General features: G+C 37.9%; 1 protein-coding gene across 5 annotated transcripts in view; it reads left to right on the forward strand.

Annotated features, from left to right (window-relative positions):
- The window catches only part of unm_sa1614 (un-named sa1614), a 63,127-nt gene that overhangs the window by 38,534 nt on the left and 12,537 nt on the right, over positions 1-12,056 (forward strand). For all 5 annotated transcript variants that reach the window (XM_072665446.1, XM_072665447.1, XM_072665449.1 and 2 more), the window contains 9 exons: positions 802-871; positions 1,211-1,298; positions 3,391-3,439; positions 5,737-5,900; positions 7,364-7,497; positions 7,855-7,946; positions 9,792-9,978; positions 10,287-10,372; positions 11,161-11,276. In XM_072665446.1, coding sequence (XP_072521547.1) covers positions 802-871; positions 1,211-1,298; positions 3,391-3,439; positions 5,737-5,900; positions 7,364-7,497; positions 7,855-7,946; positions 9,792-9,978; positions 10,287-10,372; positions 11,161-11,276 — 986 coding nt within the window. The remainder of the gene's footprint in view (positions 1-801; positions 872-1,210; positions 1,299-3,390; positions 3,440-5,736; positions 5,901-7,363; positions 7,498-7,854; positions 7,947-9,791; positions 9,979-10,286; positions 10,373-11,160; positions 11,277-12,056) is intronic.

The following is a 12,056-nucleotide window of genomic DNA, read 5'->3' on the forward strand; positions in this document are numbered from 1 at the left end:
GGCACACAGAGTTTGGCACTGACAGTTTGAATCCATTAACCCACCCTTGTGGGTGTCCCCTGGAGGTGGTGTAATGGTGGGGGGGATGTTTTCCTGGTTCACTTTTGGCCTGTTAAGACCAATAATACCAGCCTGTTTAGGTATTGTTGCTGACCGTGTGCATCCTTCTAAAACAGCAATTTACTCATTTTCTAATATTACTTTCAGTATGATAATGCGCCAGGTCACAAAGCAAATGTCGTCTCAAACTGGTTTCATTAACATAACATAACATAACTGAGTTCAGTGCGCTAAATCTAATAGAACACCTTTGTGGTAGAACGGGAGATCTGAGGCATGAAAGTCCTCCTAAAAAATCTGCAGTTGATTCCCAAACGCATTCAACATTTAGTGAAACATTTTGTGCTAATGCTTTCAACATTTTGTGAAAGCTACAAAGCTGTTTTGAGAGCAACGGGGGACCCTATCCAATATATGGACAGTGTTACAAAAAAAGTTAGCTCAGTTGTTATTTCTGAATAAATTATACAATGATTATTCTGAGACTCTGCTTTTTATCATATATGGTACTAACTAAATATAGACTGCAAAAGCATCATTGATCATGATAATCTTTGGTCAACATTTACATTATTGTCCAAGCATATGGAACACATTCCTCCCACCACCCAGCTCTAGTGTTGTTTATAGATTATGCAACAGCATAGCTAGAAGCATCCTTTTTTTTACTCAGATTTAGCAAATTATGTGTGTGTGTGTGTGTGTGTGTGCATGCCTTGATGATATTTCTCTCCACGTCAGATTGAGGAAGATGTGGCAGAAAAGGAAGTGCAGTGTGCACAATTGCTATCTCACCATTGCTCACGCAACTGTAAGAAACAACACAACATTACATTCACGGTTCATTTATCAATCAACCTTGTGTCCTGTTAACTTTGAGATATGTTAAATGTAATACAGATTTATGTAATTATGTAATAAATAACATTCACAAAACAATAGTTAAACCATAATAAAACATATCCTCTACTATGTACAAGCATTAAATGGAGTGTGAATATAAGGCATGTTTTTCACAGAATTACTTGTATTATTGATCTATGATGGAAAACAATTCATATAAAATCATACAGCACACATAGTGGTGTCCAACAGAGTGTAACAGAGATTAATGTGTGAGATCATGTGCCCTCTTGTTTCTTCCTTCCAGCCTAATAAACCTCCGGCCAAACTGAACCTCCTCACGTGCCAGGTCAAACCGAGTCTGGAGGATAAAAAATGCTTTGACCTCATCTCACGTAAGTTACAACTACTCTGTCCTCAAGCTTTAGTTGTTCAGTCCAACTCATAAATCTTGACATCATACTCTTATTATATATTTGAAAAGTGTGTTTTATATAGTGAACCCATCATTGGTTTCTGAGGGTATCTGTTTCTATTTTTGACTTACTAAATGTTCCACTTTAGTGTGAGGTTTGCCCATAATGTTCTATCTGTGGTTTTGAATCTGTGGGTCACAGTGTGTTGACATGTAGGTCATGATGAAGCTATATGTTTTTCTTTTTTTATGAGAGCAAAAAATAGTATTAGTATTAGTATTAAGTATTATAGTCATGCAAAGTTTAGGGCACAGCATGAAAAGCTTAAAATGTTTAAAATTAGAATCAGGTGCAGATAATTAGAACATTACTTCTCCGAGTAAATAGTCACCTACTCATCCAGTCTGACCTGCTGGTCGTACTGGTAGGCGACAGCTGCCTCAGGGTAAACATCAGGGCAAGACTGAAGTTGGCCAGAGAACACCTTGACAAAGACCAGGATTTCTATAAAGTGTGCTTTGGACAGATGAACCTTGAGTCTTGGCCTGATGTCTTTTTTCTTTTTTGACAAGAGTTTTCTCCTTGCACACCACCCATGAAAATCTTTTTCTGATGATAGATACATGTTCTTTGACATTAACTGTAGAGCTACCTGCTACATCTATTTTGAAAATGTTATGTTATAAATAGTTTTGTTTGTAAAGAAAAATGTTGTACATACAGGGTAAAAAATATACAAACAGCACACCTAATATTTGGTTAAATGTCCTTTAGTTGCATCTAGACCAGAACCTTTTGATTGCTATCAGTAAGCTTCTGGCAGAACTTGGTTGGATTTGTCTTGAGATATTAGCTGAAAGATCCATAGTTTGTGAAGTATATACACTTTATGTTCAAATGTTTGTGGGCACCCCTTCAAATTAATGCCGTCAGCTACTTAAAGTAGCACTCATTGCTAACATAGATGTGCAATTGCACACACACAACTAGTCCCTGTTGGGAAGTATTGCAAATAGAAAAGGACTCTGGAGCAGCTAAACATGAACCTATTTGCACCCTGCTTGATGGTTTTGTTGTATGACATATCCACAAACTAGATAGTGTATTTTACTTTGAGTAATGTACATAGATTTATTGGCTTTACTTCAGTATGGGTTCAGGCTCCATGCTTATAGCAGGGTATAAAGTATCCCAGTATTGAGCTGTGGAGCAGTGGAACTGTGTTCTCTGGAATGATGGCGCTCAATCGAGTACTTTTGGGATGCATTACTTGCATTACTTGAACAGTACAGAGACAGTTACTCCAACAAAGCAGGATAAACTCTTTTTCGGAAAAGAAACAAAGAATGAGTGAGTGTCTCTTTTGTCCATATGGTGTACCTGTTCATATGTTTGCTCACTCAAAGTAGTAGTTTCTGTCACAATCCAAATAAAAATCTTTAAATTTTCAAACTCTCACACTGTTCCTCAGGTTAACTATGTAATTCTGCTTACATTGGCCACACGTGGAGCGCACGTAACATGCTACGTAACCACTACTATAATTAGATATATCATTCTTTAATGCCACACAGCAGCGTAGGTGTATTTGGACTTGCAGGTTTGCTGAAGTCCACAAGACTGTGAGCAATATGGCAAAGTAAAGTAACGGTAAAGTGCAAGACAAGACATTATATAAAACTTATAAAACTTTTTTTGTTACTTTAAGACTGAAAAATGTAATGTAATGTTACTGCTATAAGTGTTCATTCACTGTTAAACACTAGACAGTGTATTATACTTTGAATAATTTACATAGATTAATTGATGTTCTTCTTTAGTATGGTTTCAAGGCTTCCTGTCAACTTCTGTCTCTATTTTAGTCAGTGTGATCTCAGGTGTGTTAACGCTTCTCAGCTAGTCATGTGTAGAGCTTGAGAAACTAGGTGTAGGGGTTTTCTGGGTGTGAGATGTTTACACAAGCCTTTTTTAGCCTTAGTGTTGAAGCCAGCTTAAACACCTAATGTTTGTTGTCTTTGTGTGACTGTTTTCCAGTGTGTAACGTGTTTGCCGTCTGGCATCTTCTTTTCAGATAACCGCACATATCACTTTCTGGCTGAGGATGAGCCTGACTGTGTGGCGTGAGTATTTTTATTCATTCACATCAACTGTCAGAATGGTTAAACATTGTGATCTCAGTAAAAAAAGGCATGATTGTTGTTGGCAGAATTGAGAATTAAAGAAAGACATCTAGTGATTACTAGTCCTGCAAATAGAAATGATGTGTGAGGCCTACAGTAAAACAGATAACCACTCTGTACAATTGTGGTGAGCAGAAAAGCATCTCAGAATGCACAACACATCCAACCTCGAGACTAATGGGCAGCAGCAGAAGAAAATCATGTTGGATTACACATTTGTCAACCAAAAACAGAAAGCTCAGGCTGCAGTGGAATAAACATATAGTCTGCTAAATCACAAATAACTGCTGAGGCACACCAATGATAGAGTAGATATTAAGATATTAAGTGTGAGGAGATGCTGAGCAATAAAGCTAAACTTGTTGAGCTCTAGAATTATAATTCGTAGTATAATTCAGTATTGAATCCTAATGCTGAAACTGTAACATTTTAGTTTAGCATATCTTGTGGAGTCCCACAGGGTTCTATTTGATGTTGATTTTGACAGTCCTCTAGTTATGAAAGTGAAGAGAGTGTGGGCTGACATTTAGTGTATAAATGTAATTTTACACTCCTTACCCTAATTCAGCTCAGATATGTCTGATGTTAGTTTTGCAATAGATGTGTAGATTACAAGCAATGTAAGATTATATTTACTTACATTATTTGTTAGCTTCTTACCCCCAGTGCAAAGCTAAAGCAAACTTAAATCTTATTGTGTATTGACTACATTTTGAGTTTAGGAGTTCAGGGTTTATATTATATTTTCTCCAAACTATCATTTTAATTTGCAGACAGGGCGTATGCTGTGAAGTGTCTTTGGAGTGTTTTAATCAAAGCAGAGAGCTCTCTCTGTGTGTGTCTGTGTGTATTTGGCCTCCAGGCTCAACCCACACTCATGTGACTATCAGCTGAAGTGTGGATTCAATCATATAGGAGAGAACTATTGTCAATTCAAACACACACACACATACTTCACAGTGTTGCCCTTTCCAAGTTGCTGGAAGACTGAATCTTCTTTTTACTCAATAAGGAACGTCTTTGAAACATGTGATATCTTTTCTCTAGACAGTTTTCTCTGTGTTGTGATGAAAATGCATCTGCCTGTTTATCTGTTGCTAAATGGCAAAGGCAAAGACCCAGGAATGGAAAGGGGTTCTGATAGCTTCTTTCAAAACAGGCAAACAAAGCTGCAGTGAATGCTTTTGAGAAGCAATTTAAACCATTACAAGCATGACATTACTTGATTTGAATGTGTACGTTATTTCCGCACTAATAAAATATTTCACATCAACATAGTTATCGCCAAACAAGAGTAAGTTCATCAAGTTTAGGAAGGAAAGTATGATTGATTATGTTGTACATGTTTGGTGAGGCACCAAGAAATTACATTGCTCTACATGAAAAGTATTTACAGATAAAAGTTGTGTTTTTTGTGTACGAGAATACTGAATTCCCTGAGCTCCCTTAGCATCATTAACGTAACAGGAATAACACGCCATGATAGCTAATTATGAAAGGAAGCTTGTAGTCAGTCTCCCATTAACAGAAAGTCATTCCCATTATGCTAATTACTGGCTGTATGATTTCATTCACTGTTAGCAATATTAGCACATTGTACCAGTGCTATTCCTTTAACCTCATTAACTGCTGGTGACTTCAACACCTTGAACCATGTGGAAGGAAGCTGTATGTGTGAAACAAAGCAACCACATATTGACCTAGCATGTACAGTACAGGGCCAGAGTCATACTAAAGCCCCCTTGTGGTTTCATGAGGTTGTGCTCTGCATAATTTACGAAAGCAGTGCTGATCTGCATTTCAGCTTTTTGCAACACTGCAGAACATGCTATTTTAAATGCAAGTGTGCCTCTGCATTTATTGATTGTGTGTGTGTGTGTGTGTGTGTGTGTGTGTGTGTGTGTGTGTGTGTGTGTGTGTTTTACGGGTGTAAATTGCATTCAATGCATTTATTCAAAGGCCTTAGGTTGCATTATTTAGAATGTCAGAATCCATTATAAATGATAATATTAATATTCAATCAAAACCCTTTTTTGGCTTATTTCCTGGCTAATTCCCAAAAGAAAAATTACCTCCAAAAGGCTTGAAGTATTGTGTTTTTTCTGTATTCCACTACTATGTAAATAGTTCCTACAGTGACATTTGTGTATTCATGGTATATTTAAAAAACACATTCTAAGTCATACCAATATTGAGACTGAGACTGAATGTTGAAATGTAAATTTTGTGTGTTTCAGGTGGATCTCTGTGCTGACTAACAGTAAACAGGAGGCATTGAATGTAGCTCTGGACGAGCGTAAGACAGGTGGAGAAAGCAGTGTGGAGGATTTAACTCGCGCTATCACTGAGGACATCCTCCGCATGCCGGGGAATAATGTCTGCTGTGACTGCGGAGCTCCAGGTAAGAGCCTGAAGAGGTTTCTGAGGTGGGCGACTGAAGTGGGGGGGGGAATTTAGAGCACACCTTCTTCCTACACACATATACTGTACTTTAGACCTACCTACTGCATTGTTTTATAGTGGCTTTTTAGCTACTGACAAAATGTTATACATATAATACAACAGTACTTCTTCCCATGGGTGAGAACGTCCTGTATGACAACACTGAAAGGTAATGTTATTGCCAACTAAATTAACTCAATTTCATTGTATCCCTTATACCCATCATCCAGTGCAGCCCACCTAGAATACAGCAACTGGGCAGTAGGAGTAAAGCTGCTCTATTTAGCAATTTTCCCTACAAGCCATAGCGAAATCTGAGCAGGTGGGCTTGGAAACTGGGAGAGGAGCATAGTTCACAGGCTTTGACAAGGGAAGGTGCTTCAAATAGCTCTATGAGTGATGCTGTAGTAGTTCCATGAAGAAACATGTGTATAATAGATATAAATAGTGTCATAATAGTGTAATATAGTGTCAATTTGAAGAACCTTTTAAAGCAGCATCAAGCAAGAATTGGCATTTCTTGCTCCCAGCCTCCCTCTACAGTCGGGAAGTGTAATTTGCACTTTGAGACACCACTACAGGATATGCTTTACACACACATTTCTGGGCAATCTGCAAGCTACAGAACCGTCACTGAAAGTAAAAGAAAAATGTAGACTGACGAGGTAGAGTAATATTACTGAAATTTACACAAAAATTACTCCTGCCCACTTCATCCAAGTTGTATAGTGCAGTTAGCAGTGAGCCAAGCCTGGAGAGCAGAGACACTGTTCTTCCTGTTACAGGTCAGTTGAGCATCAACATGATTTTAAAGTGACTTAAAGTTATTTAAATATGTGGCTTTATAATAAAGTTATTTATGTGGCTATGTCATATGTGTCATGCTGGGTGAGCAGGGAAGGGAGGACCATCCTACCCACCCAGAGAGGACGAGGCCAATTATTGCATTCCACAGGTCCCTGAGCAGTGCCTTATATTCCCTTAACAATAGACATGGGATATGAATGAAGGGCACTGCAGTTGATTAAATACCTTTATTCGTAACGTTTTGCAGCATCATCAAACATAAAGCGCCATTCGTTCTTGAATAAACATGCATGACTTTGCTGCAACTTACTGCAATGTCATAAACAGTTATTTACAGTTTTACCTACACAGTTCCAGTTCCCTTCCAAGTGAATGTTTTCGCTCCCTGTGGTTTGAAACCATACTTGTAAAATAAACCATAAAATGACTGACTACCATGTGAAGTCCACCTTGCAGTCTACTTTGCAGAGTCAGCTGTCCTTTACATTATTTGAACAAATGGACCAATACAAATTACACAATTACATTAATGTGCTTTAAAGTACTTTCCTTCTTGTTTTGGCGGTGCATGGTTTTCAAAAGACCCTGATTATGTGCTGGCTGGTTTGTTTTCAGATCCTACATGGATCTCCACCAATCTGGGTATTCTGACGTGTATCGAGTGTTCAGGGATCCATCGGGAGATGGGTGTCCATCATTCACGCATACAGTCCCTCTCTCTGGACAAACTGGGTACTTCTGAACTGCTGGTGAGGTGATTTTCAAAATCATATCCAATAAAATTTTATTGGTCACTTTTACAGTCTTATACATTTCTCCTTTAACATAAGTGTGGTCTATGAGCTAAGAGAGCGATGTGTTTACACCCCACATCGCTGATTGACTACATTTGAGTTAAGAGGACAGTTTTGTAAATGTAATTTTGGCAGATTCTCGTGCTCTATCTCTCTCTCTCTCTCTCTCTCTCTCTCTCTCTCTCTCTCTCTCTCTCTCTCTCCCTCTCTATCTTGCTCTCTCTTTCTCTTTGTCTCTCTCTTGCCCTCACTCACTCTGTCTGTCTCACTCTTTCTCAGACTTACTCTCTCTGTCTCCATGTCTCTGTCTAGTTGGCGAGGAATGTGGGGAACTCAGGGTTTAATGAAATTGTTGAGGCCAGCCTCCCCAGTCCGTCTCTGAAGCCATCTGCAGAAAGTGACATGTGAGTGATGGGCAGTTTGGAATTGCTTTTCGGCTGTCAGAAGCCTCCATCTCGCAAGCTGAAGCCACAACAAGCCAGTCCAACAGTCTCACTGTACACCAATACAACAACCAGAATCAGAATGGAATTGAACGGAAATTGAGAAGTATCAGAGTCAGAATAGAAGCAAAGTAGGATCCAATTGACAGTACATGTCAGAGGCTGTTCACACCTTACACCTTGGGTTTTCTGTGATCGGATCACATTTGAAATTCACCTGACAATATGAAAAGCACACTTAAAAGACTCACTCAGGATGCATTGCAATTGGATCACAATCTGATTACGCAAACCATGTTTAACACTAGTGTAAACTGAATGCTGATTCTGTATTTGGAAGAAACAAAAATGTTCTGTTGAAAATGTTAACACTATAAAATATTTCTGGTATGGACACTGGTTTCTGTGTGTGTGTGTGTGTGTGTGTGTGTGTGTAAAGCGCACACTTATTTCCTGGTGATCGACCACAGATTGCATTATTCCAGAGTATGTCCCCATTGCAATTTTAACAGTATTGTGCTTTTTCTACTTAAGCACACCTGAATGAGAGGAGAATCAACATCAGAGTGGAATAAGAATCAGAATCATAGCAGAATCAAAGTATCTAGTATTCTATCTAGTAATAGAATCTAATTCTAAATCAAAGTAGAATCACAATTAAGGTGGAATCAGAATTAGAATTCGATTTATAGCAAAATCAAAGTAAAATCTGAATCAAAGTAGAGTCATGTTCAGGGTGGAATTACAATTCTGATCAGTGTAGAATCAGAATCAAATTGGAAATAGAATTAGCTTAACAAATGTAAATGCCACACATCATAAAGGAAAACATTTCATAATTAGTCTGATCTGTGAGGACACCACAACAATTTTAATGAAGCAGGAAAATGCTCATGAGAACAGTGTAAACCATGTCATATTTGTGTGATATCCTGTTATATTACTATTATATATGCTATTTATCTGCATGTTTTCTTTTACTTCAGATGTCGGTGCTGTATTCCTCAGCTTGTAAAATGCTCATGAAAAGCATGTCCTTTAGTTGTTGCACGAATTAGAAAGGTCCAGGAGAAAGAAATGACAATTCTTGCTTTGCGCTTTAAGGAGATGCATGTTCAGTTATATCAGATATAAAAAGGCTATATGGCCACTATGTGTCTCCATCCTGCGCATGTCCTAAAATAACATAGAGAAACACTACAGAGGCGTATAGAGGATTTAGTGGATAATAGCCTAGGCTGTTACACTGTATCTGACCATCTGTTCTCCATAATGACTTTAGCGTCTGGAATTAAGCCCTGGGCTACAACCTCTGACCACAGCAAACAACATTCAGCTTATAGCTACATACACACAGTGCTGCTTTTTATACTGAATAAATGTGCGTACATGTCAAATATTGTATATTTGTTTTACATGTAGGATATTGCAATAGAAAGTGTGACATGCTCAATGTGATTGCAATAACACCTACAGATTTTGGGTTATGCATTACTGAAGCTTTCTTATAATTATAACTAGAATTAGGGTCACAATAGCTTAGCTTCTGCAGTGTTCCAGGTGTCAACAGGTACCAATACTATTTCAATTGTTTTGGAATATATTTAAACTACTAAGCTTTCCAAAGAGCAATTATTAATTGAAGTACTTTGATTAATAATACACATCAAAGTGTAACTGTCAATCTACATTTGTTATAGAATCAGCTACATTTGTTACAGAATCAGTCTACATTGTTGCAGAATTCTTATGCTAATTGAATCATTATGGCTTATCCTTGGTATGTATGTGTGTGTTTATGTGAAGGGTGATACGTAAAGACTTTATACTGGCAAAGTATCTGGAGTGTCAGTTTGCCCAGCGTAGTGGCGGTTCTCCAGACACTCTGCGGCGCCGCCTACAGGAGGCTGTGCACAGCCGGGACATTTTCAGCCTGCTGCAGCTTTACGCTGAAAAACTGGACCTAAGCCTGCCACTGCCCAGCCCACTGCAGGTACTCACATGCATACATGCACAAACATTCCTGTGGATGTCATGTATTTGCATATCATTGCCGTCATAGTAAATTGTTTTTTCACATGATTTAACTATTCGAAAGCACCTTTTCTTTATATTGTGTGACTTTACTACAAATTTTAAATAAGACTACTATTTCTGTGATCACTGTTGATGAGCAACTGTTTTGCATGTATAAAAATACTCATTTTGAGAGAGCTATCAGTTTTCTTGCCCTGGTATTAACTGCATGAAATGAGATGCAGCATGAAACGAGTCTGTAATATGCCTCTCTTTTCCATCAAGGAAAAACGGGAGACTGCACTGCACCTTGCCGTTTTATTGGCTGACCGGACCTCCCTGCACATGGTGGACTTTCTGGTACATAATTGGTGAGGCTATGATATTATTCACCTGGCTCATGATGTGTAAACAAAAGCCGGCTGCAACAAATAATGACATTAGTAGTTTAATGGAACAACAGGTTAATAGGTTAACTGAGAAATAAATGTTTGTTGCAGCTAGTGCTGCATGCAGAGGCAGGGCTTAGTAAGGTGTGGGCAGGGTAGAAAGCATGTAATCAGAGACTTTTCTGCCTCCATGGTGACCAATGAGAGTGTCCATAATTTTTAATCACTTGGGGGCGCACTAGCCAGGTCTGGAACACCAAAAGTGCAATTTAATGACAAATTACTTGTCTTAAACAGTTAAAAATACTGTATTTACTGGATACTGTATATGATAAAAATATATTTATGGCTAAAAATATTTAGAGATTACACACAATTTAATGTAACATGGTTGAAGACCTCTGTTGTTTTGAACAAAAAAGTCATTTTTTTGTTAGATTACATGAATGTTTTAATTGAAGGGCTTGTTTGCATATTGCAGCTTTCTGCAATGTCGGCTAAGCCACATGCAGTGCCACTCTTGGGGCATTAGGGCTGAAAGCGTTTCAAGGAGAGTGAAGTCAGTCATTTGTAAATGTTAGAATGCCTGAGAGAGAAAGTGGTAGACCATCTGGACATTCGACAGCTTTAGTGGGCACGACTGTGAAAGCTAATTTACCTCTGGCGTTCTTTTGCTTTTATTGAGCTTCTGTCCTATTTTAACCTTTAAATAAAAGAGGAGAAAGCAAAATATATGTTTCAGTAATAATCTGGTGTTTACTTTGTTTCAGTAATAATCTGGATGCACAGACAGTGCGGGGTAACACTGCGCTGCATTACTGTTGCCTGCAGAACAAAACTGAGTGCCTTAAGCTCTTGCTTAGAGCCAAGGCCAACACACATATCAGTGAGTGAATACATTTATTCAAATGTTTCACACTGCATTTCATTCAGTCCAAAAGCGTCCAAAAACTAATAGAGGTGGGAGATTTTCAAAGGTGTAAGTGTAGCTACTCACTCTTTAGCTGTTCGTTTTATAGGTATTTTTTAGCTGTTAATCTATGGCTGTTTGTTTTATAGATGCACATCATATGTGGTCATTCTGTGTTTGCTCATTCTATACCTACTCACTCTATAACTACTCATTCTATACACAATCATTACATACACGCTTATATTATATAACTGTTTATTCTATAGCTACTCATTCTATTGCTGCCCTTTCTATACCTGCTGATTCTTTAGCTGCTTATTCTATACTTGCTCATTCTTTATCGGTCATTCTATGTGTGCTCATTTTATACCTTCTCATTCTATACATGCTTTTTCTATACCTACTCATTCTATGCCTACTTATTTTAAATGCGCTCATTATATACACGCTCATTATATATGCGCTCATTGTATATGCGCTTATTATATACACGCTCATATTCTATAACTGTTTATTCTATAGCTGTTCATTCTATACCTGCTGATTCTATAGCTGCAAATTCTTTAGCTGCTCATTCTCTAGCTGCTCATAAATTTACTTGCTCATTCTACAGCTGCTCATATCTTTACCTGCTCTTTTTTATCAGTTCTATGTTTTACTACATCCAGTTAAGCAGAACAAAATTTAATTTATATTAGGTTTATAAAAGTTAGTTGTTTAGAGTTTTGAAAGTACTACTGAATATATACACAA

Source organism: Salminus brasiliensis, chromosome 21, assembly GCF_030463535.1.
Source record: "Salminus brasiliensis chromosome 21, fSalBra1.hap2, whole genome shotgun sequence".
Lineage (NCBI taxonomy): Eukaryota > Metazoa > Chordata > Actinopteri > Characiformes > Bryconidae > Salminus > Salminus brasiliensis.